Here is a 19,644-nt window from a genome sequence, read left to right on the forward strand (position 1 = left end):
CCAGATACCAGGCCAAAAGGGCTCTAAGCTTAATGAAATCACACTAAAATCAATTTCAGAAACCCAAGAAGCTTGATCCCATTCTACTCAAAGTCTCCGGTTTTTTTCCCTGCCTCTAGGAACAGAGAGCCTAAGAGACCTACTCTTCTTCTTTGACTGTCCCGGGGCTGGAGATGACTGGGTAGCTGAAGTACTTGGCTGGTCTTCCTCCTCTTTTGTTTCAGTTTTTAATTCAGTGCCTCTCTCTTCTGTTTCTGTAGGTTCCATTTTACAGTCTTCTGCTTTAGTCTGAAACACAAGGTAAATATTTTTAGTATTCCAAAGACTCGCCACCAGGAAGCAACAAGATCATTATCTTATTTACCCTGTCCTGGAGACCTATCCAAAGACCATTTCTCATGCGGAAATCAGTGAAATGAGACCTAATTATCAGAATGGTAAGTTGGGTTCCCAGACTGAGGCCCTAACCAACGGCAGTCCTCGCCCTGCTCTCACCTCTGGAATATCCTCTGGCTGAGTATCGGCTGGTTCTGGTGGATCCACTTCCATCTTTGCCTCCATTTTCACTTCCTGTGAAGGCTGCTTCTCAGGAATGGTCTGAGAATTCACTTCTGTGCTACTAGTGGATGGTGGGTTTGATACCTGCCCTTCAATGCTTACAGCTGGTTGGGAAAGCTGGGCAGAAAGAGGAAAACACACAAAAGTTTGCCAATTATACAACCAGAGTTTAAGCTCCACAACAAGATGGCATGATTAACCACCTATCTCTAGACTCCTTATTCATTATATTCATTTATGATGCTTTCAGGTACTCGGCCTATTTCACTCCCTTGAAGTAAACCCTGCTTCAGAACAGAAGACTGAGGACTTGCAAATACTGGCTGGCTGGCTGGCTATACATGAGAGAGACACTCAACAGTTTCTGCAGTAGCCGTCATTCTGTAGCAGTGTGTGAGGGCTGGGGTCTCAGAGATGACTTCCTCAGAGGAGCTCACATTTACAGAGAAATCGAAAAGAAATGAAGGAATTGACTAGTTATTTTGTTTTAACTTTCCAGAAGGAAAGGCTGCAAGTGTACAGAAAAAGTAGACAGCAAATAATGAACTCCCATACTGAGTGGCTGTTTTGAATCACCACATTCTAATGGGATAACGAGCAATCTCTCATTTTCCTAGGTCTTCCAATAAGAAACCTCATGAGTAGTTAGTATTTTCAGGAACTACCCTAATCAAAAGTTTCCTTTCTGAATTCTGCTGTTCTTGCCTATCAGAGGGTGGGATGAACCAGTTGCTGACTTACAGTGTTTCATGAAGTAGCTATGATTCATGGGACTTCTCCGTTCACCAACATGACAGAGAACTAAAATATAAGTATCAGTGAGCAAGTAGAAAGTTCTGAGCCTTGACACAGAGAATTCTATCAGTAAGGATGCACTATTAGATGTGAACTTGGATTTCTGTTATGTACATAATGAGCCTCTCACAAGGAAGCTACAGACTGTTCCAGGCCCATACTTTTCTCATCTTAGGTCATGATCTTCTAACCTTGGCTAGGACCACAAAAATTCATAAATCTATGGTTTTGTTCATTCACTCTCAAATACTACAGTTCAGACTGTTTGAAAAAGATTCTTTAAATAAACAGAAAATGTCTGTTTAGTACACTAAACATACTACAGACTCTTTCCTCTTGTCACCCTGGTTATATGCCTTCAAGTCTCAGAACACAACACAAAACATACCACGGTCAACGTCAGACCTAAACAAAGTCTTTGAGCTCCCTCTATGCTAGGTACTATCCTGAGAAGAAAGAATAACAGGGGAAACGACACAATAGAGAATAGAACCGGCATATAAATAATCTTAACACCACAGTACAATTTGAGAGGGTCTGCTGAAACCCAGATCTCTGCTTACTGGAGTCGAAGGCTGTGGGGGCAGCAGTGGCGCTGTCGGGGTGGGGGCAGATGCCGCGGCGCTCTGCTGTGAAAGAGGCTGCTGCTGCGGCTGCTCAGCTGCAGGAGCAGCAGGAAGCGAAGGCTGAACTGGAGGAGGAAGCTGCGTCGGCGGTGGTGTAGGTGTCTGCCTCGGAGGTGGATGGAGGGCCTGGGTCGGTGGCCCAGGTGGCATGGCTGGAGGTGTAGGAACAGGGGCTGGAATTGTTGCTGGTGGCTGCGGAGCCCCTATGCTTGGGGGAGTGTGGTGAGGCGTAGGGGTGCGACTAGGTACTGGAGAGGGTGAATTCTGATGCAAAGCTGACTGAGGGAGAGGGGGACAGTGAATGTGGCTCCCTTGAGACCCTGGAGGCATTATAGGAGAGTTCACAGGGCAGGAAGAACTGGACATTTGTGCCTGTTAAATGAGAAACATAAGATGACAATTGAGAACACAATAAAAGAAATATTTACACAGGCAGACTATATGCAATATGCTTCCATTTAAAAATGTGTCAAAAATCCTGTTACTGGGGGCATACCTTCAGATAATCCAATGTACTTAATTAAGGAAACTTCAAAAAAATTCACCAAAACAAAAACAAAAACAACCCACACCAGAATGGCCTCAGCTGCTTCAGGGGCATGGGACAGTTGAGTACACAGTATTTTCTGCCTGGTGATGCTCTTTAGCCACAGTTCTTTCTTCTGCATTATAGTTCTAAGATTCCATTTTTTTTTTTTTTTTAAATTTTAGGCAATAGTTCGTTTTATTTTTGTGTTTCTAATTAGTGGCAAATTACACAAGTTCAATACATTTTCCTAAGATTCCATTTTAAGAAGTGTTCACTACTATAAAAAATGGTTACAACTATCAATTTAATCTCTTTCCTAGTTTGTAACAATTATAATTGCAGCACTGCTACTTCACAGAATAATCTCTTCATGTTCAGAATACCATATGTCTATAACTGCTCTTATTAAAAACTTAGAAACTGGGGCGCCTGGGTGGCTCAGTGGTTAGGCGTCTGCCTTCGGCTCGGGTCACGATCCCAGGGTCCTGGGATCGAGCCCCGCATCGGGCTCCCTGCTCCGCGGGAAGCCTGCTTCTCCCTCTCCCACTCCCCCTGCTTGTGTTCCCTCTCTCGCTGTGTCTCTGTCAAATAAATAAAATCTTTCAAAAAACAAAAACTTAAAACCATCTATTTTCACCCATTATTTGCTGCCACCCTTTCCTGTAAAAACCTAGATCAAGAGAAGTTTAGAGAATCACAAAAACAGGTGGAAAAAAACCCATCTGTGAGACCTACTTGGGATACCGATGCTTGCCCACCAGACGGAGCCAAAGGCATATTCGTTACATTCATTCCCTGTGTTGAGAACTGAGTCTGGGGAAGGAACTGGCTCTGGTTGGAAGGCTGCTGCATGCGAGGCCCATAGCCCATAGGCTGCATGGGGGGGGGAAAAAAACAAAAACAGAGCACCAATTGCTTCATTATGGTTATTCTACTACAGCTAGAATCACAACTGCTATGGCTCTGCTGAGGGGAAAGTGGGGTAGAAAAGGAAGAAAGTGTGCATGCAAAGATAATGGAGAACAGCCTTACAGCTGACCCAAGCCTACTCTAAAGCAATTACAGGAGGTTACTGACAAACCAATTCTCCTAATATACAAATGCACCTGACAAGGTACAAAGGTAACCGCTCTTTGCATACTGTTTGTTAAGTGACAGTGAATTACACCTTCATGAGGTCTGTGTTCATGTAATGATGTTGTAGTAGCACAAATCGTAAGACTCTGTAATAGGTACAATGAAAATCTTACAAAAGTTGTGGCTGAACTTGGTAGCACTCATGGTCCACAAATATTTGAGGATTGTTACATTTCTTTTTTGGGGGTGAGGGAGTGTTTAGAGTAGCTTTATTCATTAAAGTCAACAACTGGAAACAATCGCAATGTCCATCAATAATAAAGAATAAACACATTGTGTGGCACACTCACAAAATGGAATACTACTCAGCAAGAACAAATTACTGACATAAACAACAATGTAGATGAACATTAAAACCATTATACTGAGCCAAAAAGATCAGACTCAAGAGTACATCTGAATAATTCCATTTATATGAAGTTGAAAAACAGGTAAGGCTAATCCATGGTGATAGGAAATCACGGCATCGGTTGTCTAAAGGAGACAGTGATTGAGTGGAAGGGGACATGAGGGGACTCTCTAGTGGAAATGTGCTTGAGGATTATTAAATTTCATTTCTAAAATTCCCTCAAACAAATATAGGCCTTTCACAGAGGAAGGAATTATGGAAAAACAAAGGCCAAAAACCTCATAATCTAAGAAAGATATTTATCTTTTAAACATGGCAGTCTGGTGCTCAAGGACTAAAGGCACTATCTAATTCTGAAAGCGTAAGGGTTGGGGTTAACATGGAAAGATGGATTGCCTTAGAATTTGCATAACGAGCAGTGAGTGCTCAGAGTCCCTTTTCTCCCTCCAGTCTCTAGAACCAAGCAACTGCCCCTACATCACTCTTGCAAGAGATAGTTTCCTGTCTGGATAGGTTCTGTGTTTGATGCACATTATAAAAGAGAGGCAACTATCAAAGTGTGCAGGCTACTAAATACTGACATTCCAGGGAAAGGTGACTGGCTGCTCTTATCAACTTTCTAGTATGAAGACCATGGGCTGTACTTGGAAATAAATTTTTTTTAGTGTTTATTTTATATAGATTATAATCAAGAGAGTTCTTAACTATATTGGATCCTCTAATACATATACTTCAGAAACTTGGTTTTTCATTTAAAGCTATAAATAGCTTTTATGCCACCATGTAAGTTGAAATTTTGCTTACAGAGCATTCCAATTTACAAATGTACCATAATTTAACCATAACGAATCCCCTACTGTACATTCAGGATATGGCCTGTTTTTAAAAACAGAGTACATAATATAAGATCCTTAACATGAATTTTCTCCAAATTATATCCTTTTGGTACCTTAGTGATGAATTTTGTAGGATAAATTTCTAAATACAATTTGTTGGTAAAAGAGATGGATGAAAATTAGGGATTATAGCATTTACTGCCTAATTGTGGTATATGGTTTAGTTTTCTCCTACTCCACTTTAAAAAAAAAAAAAACTATTTATTCTCATCTCTAAAACACATATATAATCATTTATCAATAAGGGCCAAATACAACAGAATTACAGAAAAAAATCAACGTTAAAGGTTAATCACTTACAGTTAGCTATTTAAGCAACTGTAAGATTTGTTGTTTACAAAGTAGAAACAAATAAAAAGGATTTTTAAATGTTAGGTAAAGGCCAAAATAATTACCCAAAGACGACACACTTACTGGGTTGAGAGTTCCAGGCTGAGCTAACTGTCCATGGTGCTGAAGAGGAGAGGTTTGCCGGGGTCCAATTGGGGGCTGGGGCATACTCATCTGGCCAAACTGATTCAAACCTGTAAGTACAAAATATTTCGTCTGAATACCTTCAGTGGAGAACTAAAGAATGAATTCTGATTCTGTAACATTTTATCAGGACAAATAAAGGAATCTGCTCTCAACTGTGAATGAATTTGTTTTAATCACAGCAGCCACAGAAGGACACTGTTAATTAATTAACATATGTTCTCTGAATAAAATTTTATAATTTGGAATAAAACCCATCTTGACCAGTTGTTTTTATTTTATTATTTTTTAAAAGATTTAATTTATTTATTTGAGAGCGAGTGAGCACAAGTTGGGGGGGGGAGGGGGACAGATGGAGAGGGAGAGGCAGACTCTCGGCCAAGCAGGGAGCCTGACTCGGGGTTCAATCCCAGGATCTGGGATCATGACCTGAGCCTAAGGCAGACGCTTAACCGACTGAGCCACCCAGGCGCCCCTGACCAGTTGTGTTTAAGTGGATGCTTGATCATTTCGTATCTCTGCCACCTGACCTGCCACCCAACCTATGCTCTAAACCCTTTTCTTCCCTCCCTGGGCTCCAACTCCAAAATGTGTTCTGATTTCTCAAGTAGGTAATTATGATACATGTTGCTGGTCTGAGGCAGGAATCAAGGTGGCAAGAATAATCTTGTAGTACACCAGAGACTCGGTTTTAAAAAGCCATGGTTGGGGCACCTGGCTTGCATAGTTGATAGAGCATGGGATTCTTGATCTCAGGGTTGTGAGTTTAGTCCCATGTTGGGCATCGAGCTTACTTTAAAAAAAAAAAAAAAAAAAAAGCCATGGTTAGATACATGGATTTCTTTTATAACTTACCAGGCTGTGGAGTTATCCGAGGCATCATCTGGTTTGGCACATTGCCACGGATCATAGATGGGTCAGGTAGAGGGCCATCTAGGGTGGAATAGAGAAATGGTTAGAAAATCTTTTTAAAAAAAAAAAAAAAAAAAGATTTTATCCATTTATTGTTGAGAGCGAGTGAGCAAGCATGCCTGAGCAGGGGGGAGGGGCAGAGGGAGAGGGAGAAGCAGACTCCCCACTGAGCAGGGAGCCCGACACAGGGTTCTGTCGCAGGACCCTGGGATCACGACCTGAGCTGAAGGCAGATGCTCAACAGACTTGAGCCACCCAGATGTCCCTAAAAAACCATCTTTTTTTTTTTTTTTTTTTAAAGATTTTATTTTAATTGACAGAGAGCGAGCGAGCACAAGCAGAGGAAGAGGGAGAAGCAGGCTCCCCAACGAGGGACTCGATCCCAGGACCCTGGGACCATGACCTGAGCCGAAGGCAGACGCTCAACCTACTGAGCCATCTAGGCACCCTAGAATACCATCTTTTAGCCAGTGGCCCTTCCATTAAAGAGAGAGAGTGGGAAAGAGAGAGGGAGAGAAAAGGAAAAAAAGAAAAAACCCTCACAAAATATCTTTAATAGTATCATGAAAAATTCAGCCTGAATCTCCAAAGAATAAAGCTATGAACTTAGGAACCTGAAGAAAACGTTACTTCTGGTATATAAGAAAAGCCTCCAGGGGCACCGGGGTGGCTCAGTCGTTAAGCGTCTGCCTTCGGTTCAGGTCATGATCCCAGGATCCTGGGATCGAGCCCCGCATTGGGCTTCCTGTTCCTCGGGAAGCCTGCTTCTCCCTCTCCCACTTCCCCTGCTTGTGTTCCGTCTCTCACTATCTGTCTCTCTCTCTCTCTCTGTCAAATAAATAAATAAATAAATAAAATCTTAAGGGAAAAAAAGCCTCCAAATATAGTATAAACTTTACTTAATCTTTCAGTGTTGACAGGAAAATAATGTAAAATCTTAAATTAAAAAAAAGAGAGAAAGGCTACTATAGCATTTAATATGCTACTGTTTGACTAAGCTGGATTCTTTGGTTGGTATGCAGCAGAATACCTCCAAGAGACAGCCACAGATTTTGTTCAGTGACCAAATTTGATGTGTACCCCCATGTGTTTTTATGCGCACAAACCATTTCACTGTGACCACTGACCTTAAATAATTCACTTATTATACTGCTCTATATACCAAGGACCTCTTAAATACAAAAGCAGAAATAATTAAAATGACATCAAAATATAAATACAGTTGACACTTGAACATTTGAACTCCGCAAGTCCACTTATGCAGGTTTTTTGGGGTAAATATATATTTCTTAGGAGTTTCTTAGTAACGTTTCTTCTCTCTAGCTTATTTTAAGAATACAGTATTTAACACCTATAACATGCAAATATGTGTTAACTGTTTATGCTATTCCTAAAGCTTGTCAACAGTAGGCTACTGATAATTAAATTCTGGGGGGAGTTGAAGTTTTTTGTGGATTTCTAACTGTGTTGAGGTCAGCGCCCCTAACTCCTGAGTTGTTCAAAGGGTCAAAAGTATGTAAGTTCTAATGGTTTCGTGGATTATCTGGACATCCTCTAGCACAGTGCTTTCCAACCTTTTCCATATCATGGTGCAGAGAAAATAATACTTCTCCAGCAGTCTGGGAAAAGACAAGATGCTTGTAGTGACCCAACTCTGCCCTGGACACCCCGCCAAACCGAAGTGCTGTGCACGCAATCCTCAGATGTGCTTGTGGCAGACTATGCTCTAAAGAGAAGGCTACCACACTTCAGACAACTCAAAATTCCCTGTCACTTCTGCAAGTGTGCTATACTAACAAAAATGATCACACAACTAAGTGGTTTAGTGCAATTCAAGTAACTAAATCCACCAGGATTTACCATTAATATTGTTCTTAATAAAATTAAAACACAGTCAAATTGAATACTGGATTCTAAACATTTATTCATACACTCTTTTATCCACAATTGTGCAAGATTTATAAAATTATGCATATAACCTATGTTCACTATATAAAAATTAGAGACCCTAAGACAGATAAAACCTATATAATCTTCCATATGTGTATTCATTACACTTTATGTAAAAGCAAGATTTTCACCTAATATATAAAAAACGTTTTTCCTGTCAATAATATGGATAGGTGTTGTAAGCTAAATGCCAGCAGGGACCAGGCAGTTAGTATCAACGAGTGGGAAAGACTAGGCATCTGAAGCAACAGGGAAGGAACAGGGAGCGACTGGGATGAAGTGGGGAAGGCACAACTCTTCTAACAAGCAGTCACGACTCTAGATGGAGACTGTGGTACCCTTGGAGGAGAGAGGGCCAAATCTGCTAGATCCTTCCCCTCTTAAAGGAAACCAGAAATCCATATTCTAATGCAAAATCTTTTCAAATATATGAGACTAATCAAATGAAAAATCAAAAACCTAATTCTATTGCCCACATCTGGCCCTAATACCTTCATTTACAACTATGATGCACATGCTAGTTTTTTCTGGCTACATGGTATAAGTGTGTCATAAAACCTACTGTTGGCCTATTAGGCAGGTCTTAAATTCTCTTATCATAAGGAATATCTGATGGACACTGAAGGAACATTTTGATAATTTTTAATTATTTACAAATTTTTAAAACATATATACACACACAGACACACACAAAACCATTAATTAAAATGCTTATCATTCACATTTAAATAAAATACTCTCAATGCAAAGTACACACATAGACTGGACAATCAAAAACCTTTTAAAACACAACATTAAATATATTCAAGTAAGCCTATCACCCCCACAAGAAACCAATATTAACAGGTTAGTATTTATTTCTTCCAGAACTTTTTTTTTTCTGGGAATTTGCCATATTAAATATTATACAGATAACACACATACTTGTCAACTTTCTCTTAATGTTTTTATGTTTGCAAAAAATTGAGGAGTCAGCTCCTTATTCAAACTCATTAAAAATTAGGTTCATTTTCAGACTACACATATATGTTGTTTATATCCACTTATTATAAACACCTTTCTAGTCTAATACAAATACCTACCACAGCCACCCTCTGATTATATAATGCATGCCCTTTGGGGTGGGGGGGCTTTATAGAAATACAAAAATGAGAAAGTTCAAGTCTTCCATAATCCTTCCTTGTGCCCATAATCATTTTCTCATGCAAATATAAAAATGAGGTAGAAATAAATTCATACTGAACTTGACAGATTATATTAAATGAGTATAAAATCTGTGTTTTGGGTGCCTGGGTGGCTCAGTTGGTTAAGCGACTGCCTTCAGCTCAGGTCATGATCCTGGAGTCCCGGGATCGAGTCCCGCATCGGGCTCCCAGCTCAGCAGGGAGCCTGCTTCTCCCTCTGACCCTTCCCCCTCTCATGTGCTCTCTGTCTCTCTCATTCTCTCTGTCTCAAATAAATAAATAAAATCTTAAAAAAAAAAAAAAATCTGTGTTTTCCAAATTTCCCATTGCGTTTGTCTATCTTTTTAAAAACTGAGATATAACCGACATGACAATGTATTAGTTTCAGGTGTACCTGATTCAGTATTTGTGTATACTGCAAAAGGACCACCACAGTAAGTCTACCCCACACCCACTACCATACAGAGCAACAAGGGTTTTTTTTGTGATGAGAACTTTTAAGATCTACCCTTCTGGCAAGTTTCAAATGTCTAATACAGTATTATTAACTACAGTCATCGTGCGGTACATTACACATCCTCAGGACTTAATTATAAGTGGAGGTTTGTACCTTTTGATCTTCCCCCATTTCACCCACCCCATCCATACTGCTGTCCCCACCCTGCCTCTTGCAACCACCAAACTGTTCTCTGTATCTATGAGCTCATTTTTTTAAAATAAAGATGCCAATCTAAGGGAGATCATATGGTAGTTCTGACTTATTTCACTTAGCACAGTGCCCTCAAGGCCCATCCATGTCGCAAATGACAAGACTTCCTTTTTTTATGACTCAGTAGTATTTGTGGGTGCGTGCATGTGCACGCACACACACATTTTCTTGACCCACTGATGGACATATCTTGTCTATTGTATAAATGCTGCAATGAACATGAGGGTGCATGTATGTTTATCTTAACTAGTTTCTTCCTTATGGTACACTTCGGGCTTTTTACCTAGTCAAATCTTCATGGTTTGGTTTTATTTTCTGGATATTTCCTCATGTACTTTTATGTTAAGACAGTGATGAGCTAGGTTTGGTTGCACAATTCAGCTTTTTCTTTCAAGAAAACTTTCTTTTATTTTTAATTACAATTGTATTTAACATATCTAATGGTTTAGAGCAGACTGTGAAGACAAAATGCCTGGGTTTGATTCTTGGTTCTGCCACTAACATTGTGACCACGACAAGTTAGGCCACCTCTCTATGTCTCAGTTCCTCACTGGTAAAATGGGGCAACAGTACCTAGATTATCGCTCAAATCTTTTTTTCTATGTATTTATCATCTACTAATTTTTTTATTAATGTAAGCTCTACAGCCCAACGTGGGACTTAAACTCATGACCCTGATATCAAGAGTCACATGCTCCACTGACTGAGCCAGCCAGGTGCCCCATATTTTGTACCTTTTTAAATAAAGCTGTTTGGGGCACCTGGGTGGTTCAGATGTTAAGCTTCTGCCTTCAGCTCAGGTCATGATGGCAGGGTCCTGGGATCGAGCCCCGCATCGGGTTCCCTGCTCCACGGGAAGCCTGCTTCTCCCTCTCCCACTCCCCCTGCTTGGGTTCCCTCTCTTGCTGTGTCTCTCTCTGTCAAATAAAAATAAAATTCTTTAATAAATAAATAAATAAATAAATAAATAAATAAATAAAGCTGTTTTAATTCTTATCTTGTTTTTTTAAATGCTAATCTGGTTTTATACTACATCAACTCTCCCAGTTCGTTTTCCTTTTTAAAAAAAGATTTTATTTATTTATTTGATACACAGAGAGAAATAGAGAACAGAAGCAGGGAGAGGGAGAAGTAGACTCCACTGAGCAAGGAGCCAGAGGCGGGGCTTGATCCCAGGACCCTGAGATCATGACCTGAGCCGAAGGCAGAGGCTTACCAGACTGAGCCACCCAGGCGCCCCTCCCAGTTCATTTTCCATCCCGTCTTTTTGTTTTCATTTCTTCTGTGTAGTAATTTTTTCTTTTGAACATTTCCTTTTTGTATAATAAATTTCCCTTGCAGTTTTAATTATCTAAACAAGGACCACAGGATGAATCCTTCCTGATCATTATTTATCTCTATATAGGGAACAGTCCCCTCAGGGTGTGCTGTCTGCTCCAGAGGGTAGGTGGAATTACCTTAGAGTGGTTGCTCTAACAGCCACACTTTGCCCTTTACCTTTAAGTAGAGGGCTCCAGATGGTTGGTTAAATCTGTTCAACCTTCCAACTGCTTGGGTAAAAAGGGAATGCTCTGGAGAACCCTCAATTAAAATATTCTAGTGTACAGCTGTATGGCTACTTCAGCAATGCAATACTGGGGGCACTTTTCGGATGTTTCTATAGTATAGACCAGGTTATTGTGAATATTTCACAACTGGAGTTAAGGAAATGAAAAAAAATTTAAATTCTCACCAACAGCATATTCCAGAGCCATGTTACTATACAATCTTTAATACCCACTTTAACCTTTAGAGACTCCAAAAGGTCACGTTGATTTTACTTGTTCTTTCAGTTTCTTTTCCCATTTTTCTTCCCACGTTCCATCTTTTTCCCCAGGTCACATACTAAAGGAAATTAGCTCCTTTAATGTTGAAAACATTTACCTTGGTTTGTCCACTAATTATGTTTATGGTATCTTCTGTTGTCATTTTTTTCTTCAAAACTTCTAGGTAGTATCTAGTTTAAAGACGTTTCTCATTTCACTTTATATTTTCTTCAATACATTCTGTGTACTACTTTTAATTTTTTGTTTAAACTTTAAAACTTTTGATTCTTCTATAATTAATTTGCGTATGGGATAAGGCAGTGATCTCATTCTACAAAATGCCAGAATTAGTACAGGCTAAAGGTCAACATATACTTACGAGGCGATTCAGTTCCACTAATATTTGTTCCTGTCTGCATCAATACACCATACTGCTTTCCCTCTAATATAAGACCACAATTTAATACCTGTAGACTTTAGACTTGGCTCAAATTTCTGAAGAACCTCAGAAAACTCTATCACACCCAAGTATCTCAGGTTTGCCCACTTGTCTCTATACCTAACTGTTCTGGTTTAGACCATCAGCATTGAAATCAGTCTAGTCAATTCTAATCTTGACTTTGTTTCTGAACATTTGTTCTCCTACCTACTCAAAAAACAGCTGCTTGGGCATCTGGGTGGCTCAGCTGGTTAAGCATCTGCCTTCGGATCCAGTCACGATCTCAGGGTCCTGGGACTGAGCCCCGCATTGGGCTCCCTGCTCAGCGGGGAGTCTGCTTCTCCCTCTACCCCTCCCCCCGCTTGTGCTCTCTTTCAAATAAATAAAACCTTAAAACAAAACAAAAGCTGCTTTTCCTTTGCCAGTGGACCTCCATGTATGCTCTTCTTCTGCCAGAAACACTGTTGCTCTTCTCAATTCTGCTCAAATCACGGCCCTATGAGAGCATGTAACCAGCACTCTGCATTTAACAAATGGGGCTGCTAAAGGCCACTGGCAACCCTGGAGCTCACCATTTTACTACTTCAAGGCCTGAGGGAGATGAATTTCTCAGCCCTCCTAAAATCTTGACATATGAGTTGGTGCCTGCTGGCTCACACGGCACTATCTAAAGGCAGTCAGTCAAAAAATACAGGCTTTTCCTTCTCATAGCCTTTCTCACATCATTCAGAATAGCCTGTGTTGTTCTTCACCATGTACAAAACTCCTCATTTCACTACGTGAAATCTAGTAATGAGACAGTGAATGAATAAGGGAATGCATAATAATCTTGGCTATCTGGTTAATTCATTAGGTTGAGACGGCTCCTATAACCAGAACACTAAAACTGTCAAGATGAATTTTAAATGCTTCTAAAAAATAGTTCTTAGCCTTCAAACATTTTGTGTCAAGAAGAAAGTGTGACACTGTTGAGTAACATGACGTTTATTGTGTGTTTAGGATGTATGAAAGCTGGTGGGGACTTTGAACCTGCTTGGCCTGTATCTATTAGGTGCCTACCAAATTCAAGTCAGTGCAAACCTGTGGGCCACCATCTTCTAGGTGTCGCTTTGAGAGAACAGTATCTTGGGCTTCTAAAAATGATGCCAGATTATCAAGACTTTTTAAGTACTTACTATGCCCAGAAATCTTAAATATACTGTTACTTCTTTTACTAAAGGATGAATTAAGTTTCTTTGCAAAGGCAAAAAAAAAAAAAAAGGGTCATTCAGAAGCTCTAGGATAGGTACATAAGCTAGTGCAAATTAATGACTTTGGTTAGGAACCATTTTATTACCAATTTCTCCCCGAAATAACTGTAACAAAAAGCACTTACTGGAAGTCATTCCTGGTTGTGGCTGCCCCATGTTGGGCCCTGGATTCATAGAAACTGGCACCATGCCTGCAGCACTAGGCAGCATGTTTTGTTTCTGTAGTCTAGTCCTTCGTTTTTCTTCTAGTTCTTTCTGGATCTTATAGATCTTCTCAGCTAGCAGGTGGTAGTATTCCGCCTTTTTGAATGTTGGAAATAAAACAAAGATAAGGAAAAAAGAGTAACTACCATTAGGTAACAGAAAAAATGAACAAAGAACAGATATTAGCTTCATTTAAAGAGGTAAGCAGAAACCCAAAGGGGGAAAATCTAATCTATTTTATTTTTTAAAGTTTTTATTTAAAGGCAGATGCTTTATAAGTTAACATACAGTATAATATTACTTTTAGGTGTACAATACAGTTACTCAACACTTGATACACCACCGGGTACTTATCATGACAAGTGCACTTCTGAATCCCCCTCACTTGTTTCCCTCATCCCCCACCCCCTGTCTGATAACCACCATCTAATCTACTTTCTTAGATCATTCCAGATGTGAATTCGTGTTTGAAATCATCATGTGAAAAGCAGCTTAATTATGAACCTATATAGTAAAGCATGACCTCTCAAAAGTAGGTTTACAAAATACATGCTGGCAATTTGCAGCACAGGGGATGAATATGCTATATTTTGAAAAACTGCCAATTTAAAGAACAAAGTTCAAATGATGAAGAGAAATGAATACTTGAGATGAAAATACTAAGCAGCTGATTCACCATACTCTAGTGAAAATAGCACAGAGCTGGTAACAGCTCAACCACTTTTTAAGTTGACAGAAGGACAACCCAGATAAAGTGCCACACGAGTACACTGTATTATTAAGAGGAAAAATGTAAGATTCTTGATGACATACACTTAAAGAGAATTGCTTTGTTATCTTGACTGTGCACAGTGAGAATAAGACAGGATAGCTAAAGGGTAGCCTCTAAAGTACACTATTATTTGTATATGTTACAAAGAAGAATAAACAACTAGAACAGGTCCACTTCTGACTTTAAATAGGAAAACAGATGCTCACTCGATTATTTGCAGATTCATACATGTCCCCTTCCACTTTCCGGGCGTATGCAACCAAGTTTTCCATCCGTCTGTCTTTTAAAGCAGCAGGATCCGGAGTAGGAAATATGGCTTGAACACTAGGAAAAGAAAATTCTACCACTATTATATCATGTCAACTTTTCATTCTCATCACAGAAATATACAGTACTTTAAACTTATTCCTGATTAGTGCTTTCTCATTTTTATACAATGTGCACATTAAGTGAAATAAAAAGGGGTGGGACATACTCAAATATTAAGTAATACTGGCCCAAATGACATTGTCTCTGTGGTAAACAAAAGGCTTCCCGGATCAGAATACAAGAAATGACACCGCAAAAATCCCCGCTGGTCCCTGTCACTCTAACATAGAGTAAAAAAATTATACCAAGCTATTTGCATAAAGGAAGTGAGGAAACCTGACCTTTGTCATAGTGTCAAGATCCAACTGCCTTCAGATCCTTCTATTCTCAATTTATTCAGCTTAATGAAACCTAACGGGGTGCCTGGATGACTCAGCATCCGACTCTTGATTTCAGCTCAGGTCATGATCTCAGGGACATGGGATCGAACCCTGCGTCAGGCTCCACACAGTGAGCATGGAAGCTGCTTAAGGATTTTCTCTCTCCCCCCCTCTCAATAAATAAATAAAAAAACCCTAATAATCACTACAAAAATCTTACAAGATAAAAAAACATGAAGTGGAAGGAACAGAGATGCATGATGATTCTGCCCAATTCAATGTCTTTTACTTTCTAACAATTCCCTACAAAATGCTTGGCACTAGTGTTCCTGAAGATTTGACAAATACATTTCCATTTTCTATTTAGATATCTCATGTTCAGTTGTGCAGGATTCGGAAAAACCAGATGGAAAAGAAATAAATGGAAGTTTAGAAGAATATTTAAGTTGGTAAAAAATTCACAAGCATATAATATACTTTTAATGTCAAGTCAGATGATCAAGCCCAAATGATCTATTATCTGTTACGAGATAACGGTTGTTAAACAATTTGAATGTCACAAAGTAAGTTTGTTTTGGTTGTTCTTTTTTAATTCATTTTATTAAAATCTTAGGAGTTTCCGGGCGCCTGGGTGGCTCAGTTGGTTAAGCGACTGCCTTCGGCTCAGGTCATGATCCTGGAGTCCCGGGATCGAGTCCCGCATCGGGCTCCCTGCCTGGCAGGGAGTCTGCTTCTCCCTCTGACCCTCTTCCCTCTCATGCTCTCTGTCTCTCATTCTCTCTGTCTCAAATAAATAAAAAAAATCTTTAAAAAAAAAAAAAAATCTTAGGAGTTTCCTTCTTGTTGTCAAATTCCACTTCTAGTGCCATCATTTTTGAATTCCTAAATGAAACTTAAATATACTTGGTAGGCTTATGTAAGATAAAATTAAGTTTAGATAAAAGATAGGCCACACGGTTCTAAACCAATAAAAAATATGGATGGAATGAAGGAGACCCTTCTATTAAGTGGAAGAGAAATGAAAAAGATTGCTTTCTCGGAGAAAAAAATGCTGGACATCATTCACAGCACAAGCTCTGTAATGAGTGAGGTCCAAGCTCTACTTTTATGATATTGGGCACATTACACTTTACTGCTCTCTATCCCTCCCCTTCTTTCATCTGACAAGACGCTTCTTTAAATAAGCTGAATGCCTGGCATATATCAACTCCACAACAAACAGTGCAGAGATATCTCACAAACCACTGACATGCGTTTTTGGAGGGCCAGAAGACAATAGGGCGGCCACCACTCAACATCTTAAGAGCGTTATTAGGGATATTTACCACTACCATATTCTAATGCACTGAGACATGGTTTTTCTTCTAAAATTTGAGTTTTGCAAAGGCAGTGACACAAGTAATTTTTAGCTAATATATTGAAAACGGTCACTAGGTAGAAAAGTTTATACACTGTTAAAGCTGAAAGACATATACGAATGGTGGTGGAAAAGCTGAGAAGCAGAGAACAGGAACCAAGAAAGCTACAGGAGCAGAAGCATTAGCATCAAGAGCCAGGCTACAGAAAAATCAATACTCCTCCTCTGTGGTTAAGTGTCTGGCAGATTGGAAGCATGTTGACATGGTAACTCTTTATGAATAAGACATGCCCAGTCTTTATGAATAAGACATACAGTTTGTGAACAAGATGATTTCGAAGATCCTGAGTAATATCTTCATGCCATTGTTTCCGAATTCCAGTATTGGATGGTTGAGCTGCTGTTGGCATAGGACCCAGGGAGGCCACACTGGCATTTTCACTCATCATTGGACTTCAAAAAGGAATTGTGAAATAGTTTTAGTGAAGAAGGTAGGAGAAAGAAGATTTCATTTAGAGCTAACAGTGATGACTACAATGGGTCTAACACACTATGACAAGTCTATTTACATAAAGAAATCTGAGAGAAATAGTGTATATGTTTGTACCTGTGTGAGGCAGAGTTAACCCACAATACTTCATCCTCTGGAGGAGAGGATGAAGTCTTAGGTTTAGAAGATTAAGTGTTATGTTGTAAAACTAAACTGTTACTCTGACACAACTTATCCCAGGAATCCACTGGGTAATGGATTAATTCTTACCTCTGGGCTAACTCATATTTTAAGTAGCTGCATACTTGCAACCTCTTACTATATGGAGGGAAGGTACAGGTTACCCCGGATAATTGATAACAATTTCAAATAAGATTGTAGAAAACCAAAAGCATGGACTCAAATATAATATTTGCCTTCATTCATCAAGGATAGCTTCAAATCAAAGAAACAAAAAAAACTCAAATAAGGAATTCTAACAAGTGTTTAAAACATGACATAGGGAACACACTGAGAAAAAACTTACTTTTGAGAATTTATGGCTGAATGCAACATTGAGTCAGAAAGAAGATTCGACGTTTGAACCCCTACACCTCCATTTACTCCCATAGGACTAGCACCTAGGACAAAACAAACAAAAGGAATATTTTAAATACCATAGCAAGAAGAAAGAACAAAAGAATAGCTATAAAAGTACTAGAAGAACATATCACAGGAAATTTTTGTGCTTTCTTTTTTTTTTTTTAAGATTTTATTTATTTATTTGAGACAGAATGAGAGACAGAGAGCATGAGAGGGAGGAGGGTCAGAGGGAGAAGCAGACTCCCCGCCGAGCAGGGAGCCCGATGCGGGACTCGATCCCGGGACTCCAGGATCATGACCTGAGCCGAAGGCAGTCGCTTAACCAACTGAGCCACCCAGGTGCCCCGGAAATTTTTGTGCTTTCAAAGACCCAAAACCCAGAAGCCGTAAGGACAACATTTAGAAACCTAAGTAATAAAATAACCACCATGAGCAAAGAGACAAATGACAAACCAGGGGAAAAAACAAAACAAAGAAAACACTAGGGCTATTTACCAAATGCTGACAAAAAAACCTGTGCACACTCTTTGACTTAGTATTTCTACTTCTGATATTTTGTCTTATAGGCTTACTCATATATGTATGGACAGACACTGCCTACAATGATGTCAAAAGGAGCAAAAAATTAGAACCAAAACGGTTTAGGTGACATAACTATATATGCATATATTTTCGTAAGGATAAGGACGTAAGTGTGATGATCCCTGGAGAGGGGGGAATGAAATCTTAATCCGAAAGATGGTGTTTTGGTTAAACATTTGAATACTCCTTCAAACTGGCCGGAATAGCTCTATGTGCATAATTACCTCCTCAATTAGCAATTTTAATGAATAATCTATTTCTTTAAAAACAAAAGCTAACAGCAATATTCACACTAAACCAGATTTTCATGTGGTTAAAAATTTTTTTTCTTTAAATACACAATTCTATTAATATACCTCAAGGTATGTTAAACACAAGGAAAAAAAAGAAACTTCCCACTATAATGCAAATAACTGGTGAGATCTGTAAACAACATTAAATGAAAAAAAAAAAAATGCTGGTGCTTTCCTTCACCATGTTTCCTAAATATTTAGGTAGAAATTTGCTTCTAACAACATCAGCCCAGCTCTGAAATGTAGTTGCTGGAAGTGGTCTTTTTAAAACAGAATTGTATTGTTCCTAATTCTGTATCTGTCAATGTAAACACTACATGTGGAAATACTCCTTTTTAGAGAAATTAGGTACCCATCACATTGATTTGCTTTATTGCTGGCAACAGCATGAAGGGGTAAAAGAAAAAGTGATGACACTCCACCAATTTGCTTACTGTCTTCTGATGGCACATGAAAACATAGCAAAACATTCTCTATGAAGTCCCCAGGTCCATTTAATATTCGGCACTGACTCCAAGTTATGGCTCAATCATAACTTGAGAAGGAATACCTTATATAGGTTAACATTTAAGATCCTAAGAGGGGGTTAAAAAAAAAATTCCAAGAGCAAACATTCACTTGAGAATACAAAAATGAAGTCAAACAATACTGGCACTGCCTGAGATTAAGTCAGAAGGCGGGGAGGGGAAGGGAATCGCAACACCTAAAAATCATCAAGAATATATATATTTTATATATATATATTTTTTATTTATTTATTTGACAGAGAGAGACACAGCGAGAGAGGGAACATAAGCAGGGGGAGTGGGAGAGGGAGAAGCAGGCCTCCCGCCGAGCAGGGAGCGTGATGCAGGGCTGGATCCCAGGACCCTGGGATCATGACCTGAGCCGAAGGCAGACGCTTAACCGACTGAGCCACCCAGGCGCCCCATCAAGAATATATTTTTGTTGGGGTACCTGGGTAGCTCAGTTAAGAGTCTGACTTTTTTGTTGTTGTTGTTAAGATTTATCTGACAGAGAGAGAGAGAGAGAGAGAGAGAGAGAGAGAGAGAGAGAGAGAGA

At 39.4% G+C, this 19,644-nt stretch overlaps 1 protein-coding gene across 1 annotated transcript in view; it reads right to left on the reverse strand.

The window, feature by feature from the left end:
* Positions 1-19,644, reverse strand: part of EP300 (E1A binding protein p300) — an 83,272-nt gene that overhangs the window by 24,011 nt on the left and 39,617 nt on the right. The window contains 10 exon segments of the mRNA XM_021687435.2: positions 144-288; positions 496-675; positions 1,917-2,351; positions 3,244-3,381; positions 5,305-5,414; positions 6,220-6,297; positions 13,739-13,913; positions 14,796-14,913; positions 16,951-17,088; positions 17,652-17,745. Of these exon segments, the coding sequence (XP_021543110.1) occupies positions 144-288; positions 496-675; positions 1,917-2,351; positions 3,244-3,381; positions 5,305-5,414; positions 6,220-6,297; positions 13,739-13,913; positions 14,796-14,913; positions 16,951-17,088; positions 17,652-17,745 (1,611 nt within the window).

This window comes from Neomonachus schauinslandi, chromosome 5 (assembly GCF_002201575.2).
Source record: "Neomonachus schauinslandi chromosome 5, ASM220157v2, whole genome shotgun sequence".
NCBI lineage: Eukaryota > Metazoa > Chordata > Mammalia > Carnivora > Phocidae > Neomonachus > Neomonachus schauinslandi.